Below are 18,118 nucleotides of genomic sequence, written 5' to 3' on the forward strand. Positions count from 1 at the left end.
GTAGTTGCTCTCTTGTCAACATCACGCTTCAAGAGGAGAAGAAATGGAAGAGCAGTGCTGCATATTTTAGATATTTTGGTCTGCTCTTCCAGAAGGAGCTGAGCATTTGGAGCTAGCTCTGAGTATTTGGAAATCAGATCCCATTTTATGGAAAGGTACTGAGTTTGGAAGTATTTAAAGCTAGGTTAGCCTTGGAAGCCTTGGTCACAGTGAGTGGAGGGAGCTGGTTAATTTTTGGGTGGTTGTGTTTCTTTCATCCGTTTGTAAAGGAGTGGGCTTGCTTTCCCCTGGTTTGGTGACACATATATACAAATGGTCTGTGTTCCTTTTGGCTGTCCCAAATACAGTGCTCTCAGGTTTGGCTCTTGCCTGCTGTGCAGCGAAGGGCTGTGGGGGAAGGCCAGCCCTCCGCTCACCACTGTCTCTCCTCTTTCTCCCCAGTGATCAAAACGCGGCTGCAGTCCTTGCAGAGGGGAGTCAACGAAGACACGTACTCAGGAATCCTGGACTGCACCAAGTAAGATTCCTGGGTTTAGTCCTAGGGGAAGGCAGAAAGCCAGGGCAGGGCCAGAGGTTCTCCTGGCATGATGGAGGGATGGGATGGGAATGGACATTGACCGACCTGTGCCGTCTTTTCCCAGGAAGATCTGGCAGAAGGAAGGACCCATGGCCTTCCTGAAAGGGGCGTACTGCCGAGCCCTGGTCATCGCTCCTCTCTTCGGCATCGCACAAGTTGTCTACTTCATTGGCATTGCGGAGTTCCTCCTGGACATACTCCCGAAGCACCGGGCCTAGCCCTGGCATGCCCGCCCGTGCCCGCCCGTCCTCTGCCACGCCGGATTCATCCCCGTGTTCGTCGTCCATGTCGAGTGGTGTCAGAGCAACAGCACAGAGGGTTCGCATGGGAACATGGGGGACATGGTCTCCAGATGAGCAAACAGGGGGAGGGAGAGTCCCTTTTCTGTCTTGATCTGGAGCCTGTTCCCTCCCTCTCCTTCCACGGACAATACCCAATTATGCATATCTTTTTTTTTTTTTCTTTTTAATCATAATTCTTAAGGACACTGGTAAGCACAGACTGGGCTTGCGCACCCAGAAGTCTCCTCCCAGCATTTAGAAGAGGGAAGGGGAAAAAAATGACCTGAGCCCTCATCCACCTCCACCCTTCCCAGGGCTCCTGGCTGCCTGCAGAGGGGCTGCAGGGGCAGCTGTGTCCCTCAGCCAGCCCTCGGGGTGCTGGGTCTCAGGAGGAGAGCAGGTGTCCTGCAAAGGGGACGCTGGGTCTGGCAAGTTCCTTGGCTTGGAATCCTTCACCTCCTTCCTCTCCCAAGCTCAAAAATGAGTTGGACGAGGGTGAATTTCTTGGAGGTCAGAGGAAGGGAAAGAGGATCATTGCTATTGTTTTTGTAATTATTCTTGTTTTAAAGCAAAGGGACTTCCCTCCTAATGAGGTGTCAGAGGCACATCTGGGCGAGGTGCAGAGGCGAGGTGGCTGCTCTGTAGGGAACATGTCTGTGGGATCATGTGAATGTTGAAGGTCCTTCCCTGCTTGGCTGCAGGCAGGGGAAGGAGAGAAACTTGGGATCAACTTTATTTTATTTTATTTTTTAACGCAGGGATTGTGGGGAGGGAAAAGCAACCAAACAAAAAGAAACCACTTACATTCCTTCAGCCTGCCCGCCCCGGGGCAATGCCTATAGTGGGTGTATGGTTATCTGTGTACACAGTTAGCTGTGTGTTTCCTGGCTTGACCCCAGGGCATGCAAGGAGGAGCCTGGTCTGTTGCCATAGGGTCCAAGGTCCAGTAGCTGTGCTATGAAGGCCGTGTGTTTGCTCTTACCTTGCAAGGTGAAAGCACAAGGTCTGGTTTTGCATTGTTGTTTGACTGGGCGTGCCTGCAGCCAGCTGCTGTCAGGGAGATCCCACGCCCTGAGCAAGGAGCTGCTGCGCACGTGGGATTGCAGGATCGAGTCCTCCACATCCCAAAAACTCATCATCCCTCTCGCCCCTGGGGTAGTGGTTGTTGTTGGGTGGTGGGGGCACTTCCCCACTTCACAACCTGCTCTGCAACCACTTGTCAGAGGAATTCTCATTGAGTACTCTCTTGGGCTGTGCTATTAATCCTTGGTGAATTATCTCAAGTGCAAGATCAACAACCTCACCGTGATCTTCTCCATTATTTATTCCATGTGGTGCAATCCACCCAACCTCGATGTTTAAATTAAACGAGTCAAATTCACCTTCCATTCCTTCTTTTTGCTTGTTTCTCCAGGCGCTTGCTTGGTGTTTGTGTTTCAGTTGTATATTTAATTTAAAAAAAAAATAACCCATGTTTTTAATGCTTAAAAGAAAACCACCTCTGTTTCAGCTTTCTTGGGTTAGGGTATTTTTCGAAACCCGTATGCCGAGGGCTTTCTTCCTCGATGTGTCCTTCTTCTCTCAGAAAAAGTCATTCTGTGGCTGATTTGTTCCTTGTCACTTTGCTTATGTGAATCACTTTCCTTTTTTTTAATGATTTTTTTTTCCGTGTATCTGGGAAGGAATCTGTGCAAAGATGGTCTCCGAGTCCGGTAGATGTCTGTGATGTGTGTAGTGCTGTGATGCTGCTCTTGCTCTGGATTTCTCTTGGGTGGATTAAAAGAGAAAGATTTGTGGTTTTTCTAAGGTGCTCACTCTTCCTCCCAAAACCTTCAGCTCTTTTTTTTCAACAAAATACCCCGAATCCTAATTGCGGGGAGGCTGATATTTATGGTTTTCTAAATACAGGTGCTGGATATGGGGGAGTTTGGAGCAGTGTCTCCCTCCCTGCTTTCCCCATCCCAGCATTTTGGAGAGGGTGGGGGTTGGGGGGCACCCATGAGGCTGTGGGAGTGGGGGTCAGGGGGGTCACCTTTCCTTACCCCCAGGTGCTTCTGGACACGGTGACCTTACTGGGGCTGGGTTCAGCTGCTTGGACCTGGGGCTGGAGGGTGCTCGGAGGTGGCCATGGCCTGGCCCTGCAGGCTGGCACCAAAACAAAGATGAGTTTCAACTGGGGGAATTCCAATCCATCACCAGGGATCAGGAACCTCTAAGCGATGATTACAGTGTTATGAAATAGAGGCAAACAGACGCACCTCTGCTTGCCCTTGCCATGCATCCCTGGGGCAGGGGATGATTACTGGAATGTGGGGTTGGCACCTGGCGTGTCCTACCCCATGACTTCGGCATTGGGTCCTCCGATGGGCACGGGCCCTTCTCCCTTGTGCCATGTTGGGTGTCACCTTGTCCCTGCCCAGGCCTTGGCTCTGGTGGCTCCACCTGGTGTAGGTCTTGTGGTGCTCAATGCTCCTCTGCAACTGTGGATTTTTTGCTTTCTTCCTTGGAAGAAAGGAGAAAAGCATACCAGGAAGTGGTAAGGAAGCGTCCTAAAGGATCACGGAGAAATTCCTACAAAGCGAAGTGGAAAAATCCAGGAAAACAATAGGGAAATCTTGAAAAGGTACAGTAAAATGACCCGGAGGGTGATGGGGAAGTTTCCTGTGAGGCAATGTGGGAATTCTTCTAGAGAGCAGTAAGGGGAATTCCACAAAAACCAAGGGGCAAATATCCTGAAATATCCTGGGAATCTGTGGGGGAACTTTGCAGACAGCAGTGGTTGATGTTCATAGAAAGTAATGGGGGAGCTAACCATGAAACGTCCTTGAAACCAATGGGGGGATTGCTGGAGTGCAAATAGGGGAAATACCTGGCAAGCAGAGGAGAAATCTCCATGAAAGAAACAGTGGTGTTTCCTCAGCAGTGAAGGAGACATTTCCTGGAAGTTGACCAGTCCTTTAAAGCAACAGAAGTATCATAGGAAACAATACGAGGAAAAAGTCCAGGGAAACAACAAGGACATCTCTTTGAAACAAACCTGGAGCGTAAAGTGGAAAGTCCCTCGAACACAACAGGTGGATCTGCAGGTAAGCAAGGGAGGAACTTCTGAACAGCAACAAGGAAATTTCCCAGGAAGGAAGGGAGGAGTTTCCTAACAAGCAGTGCGGAAATTTCCTGGGAAATTATGGAGAAGTCCCGGGGAAGTAATAGGGGAATTTCCTAGAATGCAGTAGGGGGGAGTAAGGGGCAAGGAAGGAGAGGATTTTTGGGAGGCAGGGGCTCACCCCAAGGGCTGGCAGCAGCCCCCAGGGCTGATTTCCCCTCTTTTTGTATTATTTGCGTATGAAACCCAGGAGCAGGCTCTGTGTGGGGCCACGGCTGCCTGCTGCCCTCCAGGGCTGGTTCTCTGCGCTGCCTTCAGCGTTAAGACAAGAATTAATAAATTGTAGAAATAATTTTAAAGCCTGCTGGACTTTCCAGCCCCAAGGTTGCAGCTTCGCGCCGACGCGGAAAACCCCTCTGGCAGCGTTCCCAGGTGTCCTTCGACCCGCGCTACGTAGTGTGGATATTCCCAGTGCCCCCAGCGCTCTTCTGGGGCCCGTGGGGGAGCGAGAGGCCCAGGGCTAGGAACTGGGGTCCCCGCAGCTGCAGCCCAGCCGCTCCCGCCTGCTGCAGCGGTTTCGGTTTTGTTTCCCCACGTGATTTCCAGGAAAGCCTTCCCCTCTCTATAAGAGCCCAGCCCTGGGGTGGCTCCGTCCCATCGTAGCGCACTGCTGTGCGGAGGCTGCGGAGCCATGGCAGCGCTGCATAGTGAGGGGTAAGCAGCATGGCTGGGTGCTTGCTGGGTATCCGTGGAGCCCGGGAGCTGACCGTACCGCCCCGCAGGGACACCCAGAAGCTGCGCTTTGGGCCCTGGCTGCTGGATGCCGTCAGCAGTGGGCTGTACCAGGGCCTCTGCTGGATCAACCCGGCCCGCCGTGTCTTCCGCATCCCCTGGAAGCACAATGCCAGGAAGGACGTCACCAGCAGCGATGTCGAGATCTTCAAGGTGGGGGGCCTGGGGGTGGCCGGTGGGGACTTGGAGATGAGTGGTCTTCAGGGTGGGTTGGGGTATCGCCAGCAGTAAGGTGGGGCCGTTGAGGTCAGCGACTGGTGGCAACCCGATGGTCTGCCTCGAAGGCGAGTGGGATGGAGGTGGCGAGTGGTGACCCAGGGGTCTTCAGGGTGGGGGAGATTAGGGGGGTCAACAGCAGCAACCTGAGGTCTTCAAGGTGGTTGGGAATGGGACGGTCATCAGTGGTGACTCCAAGGTCTTTAAGGTGGGATAGGGGTGACTGGAGGTCTGTGGTCTTCAAGGCGGGTGGGAATGGCAGCACCCCACGCTGGATGTCCCTGCTTGTGCAAAGGCTGGGCCTGATGGACCCAGAGGGCCCTGCCGCCTCAGCCATCCTGCCACTCTGTGATTCTGTAGGGGGGTGGCTAGCAGTGACCCCAAGGTCTTCAAAGTGTATGTGACAAGGGGTGACCAGCAATGACCTCAAGGCCTTCAGTATGGATGAGATGGGATAATCAGGGCCTCTTCCAAACCTCCACGCCCATGTTCCTGGGGTCCCCGTGCTCACCTCTCCATGCCCACCAGGCCTGGGCGAAGGCCAGCGGAAGGTACGAGGAGAGCTCTGAGGATCCAGCCAAATGGAAGACCAACTTCCGCTGCGCCCTGAGGAGCACCCACATGTTCATGCTGCTGGAGGACCGCTCCAAGTGCAACGATGACCCACACAAGGTCTATGCAGTTGATCCAGGTGAGCCCAGACCTGGAGGGAGCAATGAGGTCGGGGCTGAGCTTGGGGCACCCTACTCACCCTGTTCTCCTTCCAGCCGTCCCCAGTGACAGAGGTTTTGGGGGCCCTGTGATGGACACCCAGCTGCAGCAGCCGCAGGTAAGGGGATAAGCATAGCAGAAGGGGAGTGGGCCTGGTAGTGCTGCTGCTGCTTGGGCATTGCAGCCCTCACCCTCAGCATGGACCCACAGCTCCGATGGTGCAGCCCTGTCTCGCTTTCCTCTGCAGCTGTTGCTCAACCACCATGATGTGGCCTCAGAAACCACCCCCACAGGTAGGCCCGAGTCCTCAGTTTGGGTGTGGGATCGAGGTGGGTTTGTCCTAAGACCAAGCCATGCTGGGGGTTGGGTTTGGCTTTGCTGATGCCTGATGACTCCCCTGCTGTGCCCCACAGACAGTGCAGATGGTGCTGCTGCACCAGCCCTGACGCAGGAGGATTTGGACATCCTGCAGTCAGTACTGCAGCACTGCAACATCTCTGCCCTTGCCCCCCAGCCTGCCCCCTGGGCAAATGGAGGTGAGACCAGGCCCACTCGTTCTGGGGGGGGCACAGATTAGGGTAACCCCCACCCACCCATAATGCTTCTGTAGGGGATGCCTTGCCCGGGGATGCTCTGCTCCTTCCTGGCCCAGGCAGCTGCCACCCTGTGCCACCGTTCCAAGAGTGGGGGCACCTGGAAGATCAGGCCACCTGCAGCCTCCCAGAGCCCCTGCTGCTGGGGGACCAGCCCCTTCCAGGTGGGGGCTGCGGGCAGAATGGGGCCGGGAACTTCGCTGCAAGGGAGGAATGTGTCATCCCTGCGCCATCCCTGAGTAATGAGCTGCTCTTCCAGCCTGCCAACCCTGCACCTCCACCCCCAGCAGGCGACACAGGTAAGAGTCCCTCTATGGGGACACAGCTGAAGGTCCCTCTGTGGGGATGAGGGGTTTTTGGGGCCATCATCACTGACAGCTGCTTCATGCAGGAGAGCTGCCCCTCATCCTGGATATCACCATCTACTACCGAGGAAAGACAGTCCACCAGGAACTGGTGGGCGACAGCCCGTGCGTGCTGGCCTACCAGCCCCTGGACCCGGCGGTGGCCGAGCAGCGGCTGGTGCTTTTCCCTAGCCCTGCGGACCTGGCCGACCCTAGGCAGCGGCACTACACTGAGGACCTGCTGGGGGTGGTGGGGCTGCGGCTGGAGCAGCGGGCTGGCCAGCTCCTGGCCACTCGCCTGAAGAAGTGCAAGGTCTTCTGGGCCTTGTCACAGCAGCTTGAGGGTGGGGAACCCCCTACCAATCTGCTCCAGCGGGAGAAGGAGACCACCATCTTTGACTTCAATGTGTTTTGCACAGGTGGGTAGGGCCCCCTCCCATCCCGGTTTGGGGTTGAGGTGGTGAGGAGCACCTAACCTACGTACCCTACTGCTTGACCCCACCGCCCTCGCTGGGGCCTGCCCAAAGTCCAAGCCCTGCCTCTCCTTACAGAGCTCCGGGACTTCCGCGACAGGCGCAGGGAGCGCTCCCCCGATTTCACCATCTTCCTCTGCTTTGGGCAGAGCTTCTCCAGCAGGAGGCCCAAGGAGTCCAAGCTCATCCTGGTGAAGGTGAGTGGCCCCGATGTGGCCTCAGAGGCGGAGGGAGATGGATACTATGGGAGACTGGGACTCTCACAACCTGGGAAGATGGATTGTCCTGTGCACCCCATTCTTTGTCTTATGGAGGGACAGGGCTGCATGGGGAAGCATGGCAGCTGCCCAAAACTCCATCCAAAGCTGTGCCCATGTGCTGTTGCAGCTGGTGCCCAAATTCTGCGAGTACTGGTACGAGCAGGTGCAGCGGGAAGGAGCCTCCTCCCTCAACAGTGGCAATGTCAGCCTGCAGCTCTCTGACTCCTTCAACCTCTTTGAGCTCATCGAGCAGTACCACATGCAGACAGACTAACACTCTGTTTGTCTGTTCCCTCCCTGGCCTCTGCTGTCTTGCAAAGAGCTTTCTGGCACTGTTGGGTGAGGATGGGGCTGATTTCACTGTTACAGAGGAGAAAAGAGCAGCATTTGCATCCACTCCCCCGGCACGTCTTGCAACCCTGCTCTGGCTACAGGTGCTGGCTGAGGGTCAACACACCATGGGGGCAGCCAGCAGTAGGGCCGTGCCAACCAGCCCCAGCACGGGAGCTCTCCCCTCTTCCAAAAGTTGATGCAAAAAGCTTGGTGGTTGGGAAAGCCTTTTCCTCTGACTGCACAGCACTTCAACCTCACAGCCCCAGCATGGTGAATAGTGGGAGTCCTTCCTCCTTCGCCCCAAGGACACTTCCTGCAGCCCTGGAGCTGGCATGTGGCTTTTTTAACAGCTATCCGGAGTTCTTGGGGATTGTGGTTCTTCACACGTTTACTTTTCTGAAGTTTTGTAAGTTTAAATATATATGTATATAAAGTGCTTCCCCCTCCCATGTGTTGCATTGCCCTCTCAATGTATCCTTTATGCATCACAAGTCAGCACCTATATTTATGCATTTATTGCCATGTAGTAATGATGCAAGTAGTACTTGTAAGCTCAGCATGCTTAAAGCAGCTTTCCTTCAGCTTAAAACAATTCTTTTGTCTTCCATGCAAGCCTCCTTCCCCACTGGCCTGCAGTTACTCACTGGAGATGTTCTGGAAAAAAACAAAGTGCTTACAAGACAAAGGCCATCCCTGGGATGGGCTGCAGTGTGGAGCTGAGGAGGGTGGCACAGGGAGGGGGGCAGAGGCAAGGGGAGGGGACATGGTACCTGCCGGGTGACATGGATGCTGCTGGGCCCGAAGGTGGTGGTGCCGTAGCTGGTCACGTAGTAGTGGACAGGGGGCTGTGCTGGGGCTGCTTCCGGCTGCCTGGGCACTGTGGGGATGGAGGAGGGGACCCTCAGCTCTTAAACAACTCAGCTGCAGCATACCCAGCAGTTGAGCTGTTTTCCCCTAAAAATAAGCAGGAAGCCCTGCTGGTGTCAGGACAGCCATTGTCAACCTCTTTGGCCCCAGGGAGAGGAAGTGCGTGCTTAGAGTACCTGTTTCCAGGAGGGGAGCTGGCATTTTCCACCAGACACGAGCTCCTCACCACTTAGAGTCACTAGATACGTCCCTTCATCTCTGTGCAGCCCATTCAATTCCCTGCTTCTGGTCAGATCACGCTGTGGCTCTGCCTTCCCATGTAGGCAAAGACAGGACACCACCATCACATGCCTCCCTCGGGCCAGGGCTCTGCTCCACCACCACCAGGCTCACCTTTGGGTAAGAGCAGCTCTGCACCAAACCGATGCCCGCACGTTCCACAGGTTTTAACATCTTCCTTTGTGCTGTAAAGGAAAAAGCTAAGAAAGAGCTGCTCAGCCCAATGGGCATTGCAACAGCACCCGTCAGGCTCCAGCCCTACAGTGCTGAGCGAGCGCATACATACACGGGGATCTTGCTGTCCATGTCTGGCCAGATGAGCTCTGCGGGACAGCCGTCCGTGCGGCAAGGGGTCTTCACGCACATGTGCAGCCCTGGCCACTCTTCGGAGAGCTTCTGGATGATGAACACAACCGCCATGAGGAAGTCCCAGGCAAACTGGAATCCTTCCAGACAAAAGAAGAGAGGCACTGTTACCCACAGCAGCCCTACAGGGGCCTGGGAGCCACACAACTTGCTTCCAGCCCTGTTGTGGCCAACCACCACCAGAACAGGCGTACCAGCACAGTTTGTCATCTTAACCAAAGCATGGTAGCCTTCAAGGGCAACTTAAAGATGCGCTGAGAGAGTTACTTCCCTCACATGGCCCTTTGCCTATTCCTTGGTGCTCCTCACCTGTTGTTCCTTCTGGCTTCCTGTACCGCAGCTCCAGGTAGCTGTATGCTCGCTGGTTGTTCTCTTTGAGCAGCAGAGGTTTGCCATTGCATACGAGCAGGCAGGTCGCCTTGGCCACCCAGTACGTGGAGTAGAAGGAGCAAGCTTTCACAAGGAACCTGCAAAGAGATTGCCTGTGGCTTTAACCACCCTCCCCTCCACTTACTTATATCCCACAGTGGGAGAAAATGTGGCAATGGGTTGACCTGAAAAATATGAAAACAGTTTCAGTATGAAAACAGAGCCAAAATAGAGCTAGAAGCTGAATGAGGACCATGGCTCAAGCAGCAGGAGCAGCCTGTTAAAGCAAGAGCTGCTTCCAGGTTTGGTTGCCTTATAAAACCCTAGATACAAGTCAAGAACCCTACAATGATAGGAGGCCTTTCAGAAACTGAAAGAGGCCCAGTGGAAAGTGGTCTAGTCCCAGAGGAAAACGGGCCTTCCTCCACACCCTGCTGTAGTGGGACTGTGAGACCTGGAGGCATTCAAGGCTGGGTTGGACGGGGCCTTGGGCAGCCTGATCTGGTGGGTGGCAGAGCTGCCCATGGCAACGGGTTGGAACTGGAACCCACTCCATTCTGTGATTCTATGATATTACTTCCAACTGCCTGGATAGGCACAAACTAGCTCAATGAACTGCCAAAACCCACTCCACATGGCAGGTGATGCAGAAGGAACATTATCCTTGCATCTGGACAGGGGACATCACAGTGATCCATCCAGGGCTCCCCAAGTCCGGGGCAGAGCTAAGACTGCACCCTGGTCTCCTGAGTCCTGGCTTCATGCCTCAGCTGTCACGGCCTCAACAGCTGAGGGCTTGCTGATAGTCGTACCTGCTCTGCGCCCAACCAACCCCAGTGAGGGGCCTGCCAGACGCCTCGGCCAGGAGCTGGACAACACTGCTCACCTGTGGAAGAAGCCCTCAGGTATCTCAGGTGAGAAGTAGGTACGAATGTGGAGGTCATCACGGTGATCTCCTCCCCACACGTTAGTGACCTCTTCAGTCTGGTTCAGGTAGGTTGGGAACAAGTACCAGGAGTCGCCTTGGCCGGGTGTTGTCTCCCATGTCTTCCCAGGCACAAACTCACTGGCCAGAGGATTGAGTGCCTTGGCTTGCCTCACCTCCAGGCAGAGCTCAAAGTGCTGCAGGAGGCTAAAGAGCTTCCCTTTCCCCATGCGGGTCTTGTCCCCCATGATCTCTTCAAAGATGTCCTGCATCCCTTCCGAACAGAGCTGGTACTTCACCAAAGCACGCACTGCCTGGTGGCACAGCATTGCCTTGGACTTGAAGGCACACACCCAGTTGGACCTGTCCCTGATGGTGGCGTGTTCGGCAATCAACGCGTCCACAGAGATGCTCTCCAGCTGCTGGACCAGGCGGTCCCTCACGAGGAGCTAGGCAAGAAGAGAGGGAAATGAGAGGCTGTGGTGAGAGGACCGTGGCAAAGCTTGGGCCCTGCAGAGTCCTATTCCCCATGCTCACCTTGAACGTAGTTATTAGGAAGGTGGGCTGTAGAAAGACAGTGCTTTCCAGGTGCTTGATTTCTTCATACCACACAATAAGGCCGATGCGGTGCAGGTAGCGCAAGATATCCTGGAGAAGCTCTCTGTCCAGGTTGGCCAGGCGCTCCCGCTGGGAGAGTTCACTGAGCAGGTACTGGAGGTCCATCATGCCTAGAGGGAGACGTAGGTGCTCAGCGCACCCATCTCATAGCACAGCTGCCAAGCCAGCAGTCAAAGGCTGCTTTTCAGGGCCAACAAGCACCAGCAGGGCCCAATGTCACCCTGTCCCTAAGTAGCAGTTGAGACCAATGAGCTATGCATTAAATAAAGTTTGCAAGACATAGGTTTGGAAGCCAAAGAGAAGCATTAAAACTATCCCTCTTCCTCCTGGAAGACACCATGAATTTAAAGTGTTTATACAGGGCAAAGAGGAGAAAGAGCAACATTACAGACTATGCTGCCAGTTGAAAGCTCCTCCATCCACAGGCTGACAGATGCTGGCAGAGCCTTCATGTGAAGAAGAACTTGCCCTTTTCCCTTGCTTTTCCTTAGGCCACAGAGTCAGATGCTAGCAATAGGATAGATATTAGAAATTCCTCCCTCCTTTGAGGATCAGGGCACTGGAACAGGCTGACCATGGAAGCTGCAAACACCCCATCCCTGGAAGCATTCAAGGCCAGGTTGCTTGGGGCTTTGGGCATCCTGGCCTGTTGGAAGTGTCTCTGCCTATGGCAGGGGTTTGGAACTAGGTGATCTTTGAGGTCCTTTCCAACTCAAACCATTCTACATCAGACAAAGCCAGGCAATGACAATGGCTGCTCCTTACAAGATCTTCAGCAGCCTACAAAGAGGGACCTCAGAGAGCCTGTCCCTCTCAGAACAGCGGTAAAGTGAAGAATGAGGAAGCGCTCACCGTGGTCTGCCATCTCCTCACTCTGGGTGATATCCACGATGGCAGCTTCCACCTCCCGGTAGACGGGTGGCAGCACACGGACAACTTCAGGGAATAGCTCATTGTTCCTCACATGTTCCAGAATTGTGGCTTCGAGCTTTTTGATATCATGGTGATCTGTGCAGTTGACAGCAACCAGGTCTAAGATCTGAAAGACAGAAAGCACATACCTGCCAAAAGCAAAGCCAGCAGAGGCCACCGTGATGATGGCCAGTGAGGTGACAGGGTGACCTAATGCTTTAGAGGCCACCAAGGAGGTGGAGCAAGGTGTATGCCAGTAAGCATTAAGCAAAATGCTAGATACCCTGCTGAGGAAAGCCAAGCAGCTATCTGTTTGCCCAGCGATGCTCGATATTCTTGGATGGTTGCCACACTATACAGACAACATGCTGAGCAAGTGCCTGGCCCAGCTTCAGTAAGAGTTTGGCTTCAGACACATCCCGAAGTTCCTTCCAACCTGGCCTCCCCTGCCACTCTACAACAAGGACAGGGCAGCCTGTACAGACGGGCAAAGCACCCCTTCCATGGAGAGGGCACCTCCATCACCTTTGCCATGAGGGCAGTGAGGCTGCTCGGAGGAGCTGTGGATGCCTCATCCCTGGAGGTGTTCAAGGCCAGGTCGAATGGAGCCTTGGGCAGTCTGATCTGGTAGGTGACAGCCCTGCCCATGGCAGGGGGTTGGGGCTGGATGGTCTTTAAGGTCCTCTCCTACCCAATCCATTCTGTGATTCTAGGATTACAGCTCTGTCTCTGTATTGCAGCTGTCCCCAGAAAACCATCCGCCTGCACCACGATATTTGCAAAATAAATTTCTTTGTCCTATTTCCCCCCCCTTTTGAAGGAGTGGAGGACTAGGCTGAAAAAAACAAAGTGGATATGTCTTCATACAACATGCAGTTGCCTCACACTCCTCCCCAGGCCCTTGCTACAAGCCATGAGCAGAGATGTCCATCAGAGAGCAGCGAGAAGGAACCAGAGGGTCACAGTCAGCAGTTACGGCCCTGTGGTTCGTATGAAATGTTGCCACCTTGATCCCAACCCCATGCAGCTGCTGCAGTAACTAACTGCCTGATTTGTCAGCAGTGGGTAACCATCCCTATTAGGACGCTGTGCTAGGTGAAGCCAGTCCATGACATACCACCTCTGCATCAGCCACCCTACTAAACCTGCCCATGTGAGCAAGCCCAAATCCTGCAAGCTTGCCTAGTTTCCCTAACAGCTGCAGTAAATCCACAGTAATCTCAGCCCTACGGTTAACGTGCAACTCTCCATCTCCTTCAGCCTCTCCCACTGGTCCACATAAACCTCAGGCTCCTCACTCTCCTCCAGATTGTTGATGAAGTGAGTGAGGTTGCTCTTCCTCTCTGCCAGCATGGCCGTGATCTTGGCCATGATGTTGGACCTCTTCTCCTCCACCTCTTGCTTCTGACAACAGTCCACGTGTGTTCCCACAGGAAGCACCACCGAGTTTGGGACTCGCATGAACAGGTTGTTGATCCAGAAACCAACAAGGTCCTTGAAAGCATCATCATTAGTTTGGTACCTAGGGAGGAAAAGAAAGAAAAGCCCAAGTTCACATCTAGTGCTTTTCCATAAGCACAGGCCTAACCATGCACTCTGTGCTGTCCCAGGGACTTTCTATAGAAGAATTCAGATGTCCTAAGTTGTCATGGACCATACCCAAGCCCATCCTTAAGTTGCCCATCCTTAGTCTAAGCCATTTAAAGCTGGGTGCCGTAGCAGAGCCCTTCCCTGTTGTGGATGGGAGCAGGATTCGTCTGTACCGAAAAGCTCAACCCTGATGCGCTCTCAATTTTCAGGGTGCACCAGAAGCCTTGTAGAGGTATTGCCAAGGCAGAAAGCAAAGCTGGTGACCACTTAGATTATCTTGTCAGAAGCTAAGATACACCTGATGTCTCAAAATAGAGGAATTTGTTAAGGTGCTTTAATAAAATGTATGATCTACAAAAAGAGGGAGACAGAGAGCTAGTTAGTGCTGCTGAGAAAAGAGCACTTACCTAGATGCAATGGAAATGGCATCAACAATGGAAACAGAAGGGGAAAAGTTACCCACTCAAGATACATTTTCCTTTTCCCACTTTCCCCTGAATTCAGCTCTTACATGTGAAGGTTGATGACGAGGATGACAAGTGCCTGTGGCGTGATGAACACGTGGTGTGTCATGTAATACTCCAGCTGGCCAGCAAAGTCCCAGAAGAGAAAGGTGAAGTCCTCAATCCGAAACTCACTGATCTCTATCCCAACTGTTCGCTCTTCCTTGGGCACCAGTTTGGCTTGCCTCTGCTTCAGGCTTTTGCAGATGGTAGATTTCCCAGCCAGCGAGGCCCCCAGGAACATGGCCTTGATCCTCTTGTCCTCCTGCCCTGAACCATGTTGAAGCTGGTTGAAATAATTCAGGATCTGCTGGACACCACCTGCACACACCTCACTGGGTGGCTCCCTGAGCGGGTTCCCGTTGGCCTTGAACATTTTCAGGGATTGTCCCTGGAACAGCTCCCTGGGGAGCTGGCGAAGGGCATTGTTCTGCACATGGAGCTCCTGTAGGTTCGTCAGCTGCAGGACCGGCTGGGGGAAGGTTCGGAACAGGTTGTTGGAGATGTTGAGGTACTGGAGGCTGCCTCCACAAGCTGCCAGGTCCTTGGGAAGAGCACTGAGACGGTTGTTGTTCAGCCGCAAGTGTTTAAGCCTGGGGAGATGGCAGAAAATGCCCTCTGGGATGACCCGGATTTGGTTCTGATTCAGTTCAAGCTTCTCTAAATAGACCAGGCTCTGGATTTCATTGGGAAAGTCCACAATCTCGTTCTTGGATACGATGAGCTTCTTCAGGTTGCCAAGTTTAGAAATGCCGGTGATGCTCCTGAGTTTGTTCCTGTCGAGGTCAAGGCTTTCCAGGCTGGGGTTACTGAGGACTGCTGGAGGCAGCACGCGCAGCCTTTGGGTGGAGAGCGTCACCTCCCGCAAACAGTCCTGCTCCTGCCCTGGCATATGGGACAGCAAGGGTGGTTAAGGACCGGTTGGAAGAGAGACTTTCACTTAAGGCTGCAGGTCATCGGGTCCCTTGAGACCTCGAGCTTGGCAAAACATTAATTTAGCCCAGCATGGAAAAGCAGAAGCAAAACACAAGAGCCGCCTGAACAGCACAACCACAGCAAGAGGATCTTGTCTGGGCCTGAAGACACAGGAAGCCATAGAAGAAACGTTGCCCACCAGACTTTGACCAGGAACCCAAGAGCCACATAAACAGCTTTGCTCTCACTACAAGAACTTCAGCAGTAGATGCATCTACCCTAATCTCAGCTGTGGGCCAGCAGGACAGAGATGCCACGTGGAGGATTGCTGCTCTCCAAATAACTCGCTGTCGCACTGCCGCCCAGCCCCAGCTCCAGCCTGCAGCCGGGGGACGTGCTGAGGCCAGGGCTGGTGAGCACAGACACTTCCTCTCTCACATCCTCACCCTCCAGATGGGTGCTGCAATTCCCCGAATTGCTGCAGCTGCCAGCCTGATGCTGGGCAATAACGCAGAGGCAGCGAAGGTCTCTCAGAGAATAGGGAACAGGCAAAGGGAGCTGCAAATGGGCTACAGGCAGTCCCAGGAGGGGCTACTTAGAGAAAAATGATTTGCACGTGGGGAGAGTTAGGGTGAGGGGATGAGGATGACACAACATCAGAACAAAACATGGTTGAACTCGCTCTCCTCTCGTTTCACTTCCTTGCTAGTTGATGTCAAGCATGTAACTCCCTTGTGCAAGATGCCCTGCTCAGGAATGACTTGCCGGCTTTCATCACCACCAGCTAAATCTGAAGCATGCAACCAGCCCTCCTGGAAAGCAAGCTCTGACCCACTTCCAAGCACCTCTCTGCCATTTCCTCCAGAAAGATAAGCCCCAGGATCCCCCCCCGCCCCCCGACCCAGGCCCTGTGAGCAGCACAAAGCTCTGGGCAGCTACTCACAGGCTCTGGGCTGGGCCATGGCCCTGTAGCGTGGCACCAGCTGGATCCTCTGTTCGCTCAGTCTCCCCTTTTCATTTCCTCCTGTTGTCTGGCTCCCCGCCTCCCCGTGCTCTGTCTGGGAACCCCACCCTCTTTCTCCATCCATCCCCAGGGCAGCTCCTAACAACCCAAGCACCCCTGGCTGGAAACCAAGCCCTCATTCACCATGCTGAAGTACCAAGAGAAAGGGATTCCAGTCTCCTATCTCCAAATGCCTGGAATTTGCAGGACTTGGGAGCTGACCCCTTCTCAGGCCCTCCACTATTTGCATTTTCTTTTCCTACGCTTATCAGGTAGAAAACAGCAAAACTGCATAGCAACTTAATTGTTCTTAAATCCTCATGGTGGAGCAAGGTAAGGCTCCTCTACCAACATGTACTGCTTGATAATGAGGAAGCATGTCCCACACAGAAATGACCAGCCCCCCCAAGTCCCTGGCCCCCCAGTGCTGTCTGCAGGGCCTTGCATAAGACAGATCTTCGCTTCTGCAAGGACACCACTCTGTTTCAGTGCTACTACATAAAAACCAGAGAACTTATTCCTATAAAGATCTCTTCCAAAGCCACTCTAGAGGTCATCTATGTGATGAAGATCACGTAGGAGCGGGTCTCAAGTCAACCTCCACTTTGGTGTTACTACAGTTGTGGAGCAGGGAAAGGACATCCACAGGCTACACTACCACCCAACTGCAGCATGCATTCAATACACAGAACTTCTTCCTCGTGTAACTTAAGGGGTAACCACTTCCAGGATGGGTTTTTCAGCTTCAGTGCTCCTCTAGGCAATGCAGGTGCAGATGTAATTAAAATATAACAGCGCTAACAGTATATACACTTCTGCTATATCTTGTGCCAGGCTATAATCTTTACTGCTAATTTAAGGCTAGGATCAACCAAAAATTGAATGTAGAAAATCAGTCTGAGAAGAAACCAGACTGTTTGTTATGGTCTTTCTGGTCAACAACATAGTTGCTTCCATTATTTAACCAAACTTCATTTTTCAAACCAGCTATCCTTCTTTGTGTATATGGGTTATTCCAGAATCATACCTACGACAATCCAAAGGTGTTTCATTTTCAGCTTCAGTATATTCACAACCTAGATCAGGCTCTCCTCCGGTATCAACAATACCACAAAGGTTTCTGAACTTTATCTTGTCAAGAATTCTATAAGAAGCATTTCTATTTACAATCCCATACCTACCAGTTAGGTGTATATTGTAGCTGAAAGTGTAGCTTTAAAACAAAGTCTTCTCTTCCAGGTGCTCTTCCATAGTATGCCTAAAAAGAGGATTCATTCCAAAATTTTCAAAGGAACCCAGAACTTCCCAACTCTTTGTTTATACTCCATTTATACTTTGATCTGAAGAACAGAGCAGGGAAAACCAACTCCAGAATGCTCTGGGCCTGTCAGCAGCACATCGCTTGGATGATGAATCATGGCAGTGAGGTGTTTCGCTAGGCCAGACTGGGGAAAAAGAATAAAAAGGCCTAAACTCAGCCACAGTCAAAATCATAGGATGCAAGTATGCAGACAGAAACCCCTCAGAAGCCTCAAGATAGAGGTCAGAAGATCAGAGCTCACTGAAAAGTCAGGTATATCAGCAACAGATCGGGAGCCTTGCTATTATTTTGTGAGCTAATCCCATGCTCATCAGGAAAAATACAGGCTGAAAAGTTGTTTGATAAAAAAATCATCCCGGAGAGCCTAACTGTTTACTCTTTAAGATAAGCAGCAGGACTACCTTCAAAGAAGGTAGTTCCCATGTGCACTCAGATTTACTGCTAACTGTTCCAGCAAACCAGCTATGTTCAGTTCCCATTGAAAGAAACAGCCAGCTCCTCCCTTCAGCTTGTTAAATGCCTAAGGCAGGCAAAAGGAGAAAGGTGTTTGTGTCAGATTCAAAAGTGCTGAATATATTTCTAACTATTTCAAACGATCACTTCAAGCATTGGTTGCTCTGCAGTTCTGCTCACGGGAACAAGGGGTGCTTTTAAAGAAAGCAAGTTGAAGTCATTACACATGCAAGACTCCCTGCTTCTTGAGAAGAAAAGCAGTCCTCCTCCTCCCTAGGAGGAACAATCACTTATCCAACTCCAATCTTCTAGAA

The 18,118-nt window shown here is 52.7% G+C and overlaps 3 protein-coding genes across 18 annotated transcripts in view; 2 read left to right on the forward strand and 1 right to left on the reverse strand.

Annotated features, from left to right (window-relative positions):
* Positions 1-2,664, forward strand: part of SLC25A22 (solute carrier family 25 member 22) — a 37,385-nt gene extending 34,721 nt beyond the window's left edge. For all 9 annotated transcript variants that reach the window (XM_021403860.1, XM_021403861.1, XM_021403863.1 and 6 more), the window contains 2 exons: positions 442-517; positions 642-2,664. In XM_021403860.1, the coding sequence (XP_021259535.1) occupies positions 442-517; positions 642-795 (230 nt within the window). In that variant the 3' untranslated portion in view covers positions 796-2,664. The remainder of the gene's footprint in view (positions 1-441; positions 518-641) is intronic.
* Positions 2,879-8,132, forward strand: IRF7 (interferon regulatory factor 7). 6 transcript variants are annotated; one of them, XM_021403855.1, is made up of 12 exons: positions 2,879-3,481; positions 3,782-3,944; positions 4,568-4,675; positions 4,744-4,906; positions 5,498-5,660; positions 5,737-5,798; positions 5,928-5,973; positions 6,094-6,216; positions 6,291-6,572; positions 6,665-7,036; positions 7,169-7,287; positions 7,478-8,132. In XM_021403855.1, the coding sequence occupies exons 3-12, from the start codon at positions 4,653-4,655 to the stop codon at positions 7,622-7,624; spliced, it is 1,500 nt and encodes a 499-aa protein (XP_021259530.1). In that variant the 5' UTR covers positions 2,879-3,481; positions 3,782-3,944; positions 4,568-4,652; the 3' UTR covers positions 7,625-8,132. The 6 variants fall into 6 exon arrangements, with proteins under 6 accessions (XP_021259530.1, XP_021259529.1, XP_021259533.1 ...); XM_021403854.1 differs by having other exon boundaries at positions 2,879-3,944; XM_021403858.1 differs by lacking the exon at positions 4,568-4,675 and having other exon boundaries at positions 2,879-3,944.
* On the reverse strand, positions 8,184-17,205 carry LOC110402122 (malignant fibrous histiocytoma-amplified sequence 1 homolog). Of its 3 annotated transcripts, XR_002440914.1 has the most exons (12): positions 15,971-17,205; positions 14,121-14,997; positions 13,250-13,541; positions 11,960-12,146; positions 11,027-11,217; positions 10,451-10,938; positions 9,505-9,662; positions 9,116-9,275; positions 8,944-9,014; positions 8,727-8,857; positions 8,454-8,560; positions 8,184-8,337 (listed from the first exon to the last, which is right to left on the reverse strand). XR_002440914.1 is itself a non-coding variant. In XM_021403851.1 (11 exons), exons 1-11 carry the CDS (start codon positions 16,113-16,115, stop codon positions 8,320-8,322), a joined length of 2,694 nt encoding a protein of 897 aa, XP_021259526.1. In that variant the 5' UTR covers positions 16,116-17,204; the 3' UTR covers positions 8,184-8,319. The 3 variants fall into 3 exon arrangements, 2 of the variants coding, with proteins under 2 accessions (XP_021259526.1, XP_021259527.1); XM_021403851.1 differs by lacking the exon at positions 8,727-8,857 and having other exon boundaries at positions 15,971-17,204; XM_021403852.1 differs by lacking the exons at positions 8,184-8,337; positions 8,454-8,560 and having other exon boundaries at positions 8,718-8,861.

Source organism: Numida meleagris, chromosome 6 (assembly GCF_002078875.1).
Source record: "Numida meleagris isolate 19003 breed g44 Domestic line chromosome 6, NumMel1.0, whole genome shotgun sequence".
NCBI classification, from domain to species: Eukaryota; Metazoa; Chordata; class Aves; order Galliformes; family Numididae; genus Numida; species Numida meleagris.

What these genes read in the sequence shown, in the direction of transcription:
- LOC110402122 (XM_021403851.1), bottom strand. Translation starts at nt 16,115, where the DNA reads ATGGATGGAGAAAGAGGGTGGGGTTCCCAGACAGAGCACGGGGAGGCG. An exon ending in TCCTAATAACTACGTTCAAG is followed by an intron (nt 10,939 to 11,026) that starts GTGAGCATGGGG and finishes CTTCTTGCCTAG; the next exon opens with CTCCTCGTGAGGGACCGCCT. An exon ending in ATGGACAGCAAGATCCCCGT is followed by an intron (nt 9,015 to 9,115) that starts GTATGTATGCGC and finishes TTTCCTTTACAG; the next exon opens with CACAAAGGAAGATGTTAAAA.
- IRF7 (XM_021403853.1), top strand. Translation starts at nt 4,685, where the DNA reads ATGGCTGGGTGCTTGCTGGGTATCCGTGGAGCCCGGGAGCTGACCGTA. An exon ending in GCGATGTCGAGATCTTCAAG is followed by an intron (nt 4,907 to 5,497) that starts GTGGGGGGCCTG and finishes CATGCCCACCAG; the next exon opens with GCCTGGGCGAAGGCCAGCGG. An exon ending in CTTCAATGTGTTTTGCACAG is followed by an intron (nt 7,037 to 7,168) that starts GTGGGTAGGGCC and finishes CTCTCCTTACAG; the next exon opens with AGCTCCGGGACTTCCGCGAC.